Here is a 1,783-nt window from a genome sequence, read left to right as displayed (position 1 = left end):
TAATCATATATACCTTTTAAACAGTTCTCTCTCATCTGTTTCAATGATGTATACATTATTTATGTCATCTTTCCCCCCAATCCCAATGTCCATCTCATTTTACAACAGTGTAATTATGCAATATTTGAAACATATTTTTATTTAAAGAGTTATACACTGCTCAAACATTATATATATATAAAGTATGAGGACATTTTTGGAGTTAAATAATAAGTAGAGGCTGAGGTAATCTGAAGAAAAACAAGACTGGGATGCCTAGTTTCACAGAATTAGGGACAGTAGAGACAAATTTAATGAGAATTCCGAAGGAAGAAAAGAAAATACTAGACAACATTTTTAATTTCTTAGAGAATGTATCTATCACCAGCAACAGAATGTTGCTAGATATGTCAGTGTTAAATGTGCTTATTGTGAGATTTTTGTCTAAATTCTGTTCAAATGTTTAAAGAGAGAAGAACTTGTAAGTGACAGAGTTGGATTCAAGCAAGTACTTTAGAAGGACTAGGATTTCTTCTTGCTGCATATAGTAAAATGCAATGTAAAAGTGATTGGCTTAGTCTTCCGCCCGCCCGCCGCCGAACAGCCATCATGGATACCAGCCGCGTGCAGCCTATCAAGCTGGCCAGAGTCACCAAGGTGTTGGGCAGGACCGGCTCGCAAGGGCAGTGCACGCAGGTTCGCGTGGAGTTCATGGACGACACGAGCTGCTCCACCATCCGCAACGTGAAGGGGCCCGTGTGCGAGGGCGACGTGCTGACCTTGCTGGAGTCAGAACGAGAGGCGCGGAGGCTATGCTGAGCCTGCCACCGGATCCTCGATGTCTCTTCTGCTTGGCCCCGGAAATGATATTCATCGTTCATTAAAATCTATGTTGTGCTTAAAAAAAAAAAAAAGGGATTGGCTTAAAAGTAAACTGAAAAATGAAAGCATAATTTCATTGAAAAATACCATATTATCAATTAAGGATTCCTTATCTAGAATATTCACAAAGGTATAGCTACATAATCTTTTATTAATAAGGTTAAATCTATGACTTACAGAATCTAACCAGTTACCACAGTAATATATCAGTTTAGTCTGAAAATACAGTGAAACGATGAAAGGGGGAAAATAGTTGTCTATATCTTGGAATTCTACAGGAAAGAAATAGAACAAAGGAACTGTATCTGATATCTTTCAAGAAAAGAAAGGAAAGTATTATTCATGGAATAGCATTTCAGCCGAAGAACTTCTGGAGAGAACACCAGTAGTAGTTCTAAGCTTTATTAAAGAATGAAATCTTTGATCTTCTGACAAAGATTAATATCATAGTCTTCTAAATTTCCAAGTTTAAGACTCACTATATCAGTTTTGTGGGATTGATATCAAAATATGCCAGAGGTCTGAAGTAACTTCTCGAACCTGAGGGGATAGAGGTTTTTATGTCCACTGGGTAGATGAATAAGAACGACAAGCCATGAATGAGATCACCATTCAAATGGACAAGGAGAATGGAGTTGGCCAAAAATGAAGGAGTAGAACCGTCCCACAACTGGTTCTACGAGGCAGAGCTTAAGCCCAAGTTCCTCCTATCTAAATCCCCTAGGACATAAATGACACCCAAAATGAGTGAAACAAAGTCATTGCCCTATAGGTTCAGAGGAAGAAAGATCACTATCAAGAACTATGGTACATTCACACAATGGAATACTATGCAGCAGGCAGGAGCAATGATTTTATGTATTACTATCAAACATAGGAGGGACTGGAGATACTTATGCTAAATTAGATAACTCAGTGTCAT

General features: G+C 38.1%; 1 protein-coding gene across 1 annotated transcript; it reads left to right on the top strand.

The window, feature by feature from the left end:
* Positions 1 to 588: 588 nt before the first annotated feature.
* LOC102877588 (40S ribosomal protein S28-like) lies at positions 589 to 788 on the top strand (the record flags this gene model as incomplete). Its single annotated transcript, XM_006895669.1, has 1 exon — positions 589 to 788. A coding segment is annotated over exon 1 (200 nt), but the record flags the coding sequence as incomplete, so codon positions are not given.
* Between the last annotated feature and the right edge of the window lie 995 nt (positions 789 to 1,783).

The sequence above is a fragment of the Elephantulus edwardii genome, unplaced genomic scaffold, assembly GCF_000299155.1.
Source record: "Elephantulus edwardii isolate Elephantulus edwardi_28Jun2011 unplaced genomic scaffold, EleEdw1.0 scaffold00173, whole genome shotgun sequence".
NCBI classification, from domain to species: domain Eukaryota; kingdom Metazoa; phylum Chordata; class Mammalia; order Macroscelidea; family Macroscelididae; genus Elephantulus; species Elephantulus edwardii.
Note: the sequence above shows the minus strand (reverse complement) of the source record. Positions and strands in the feature narration are given on the sequence as shown.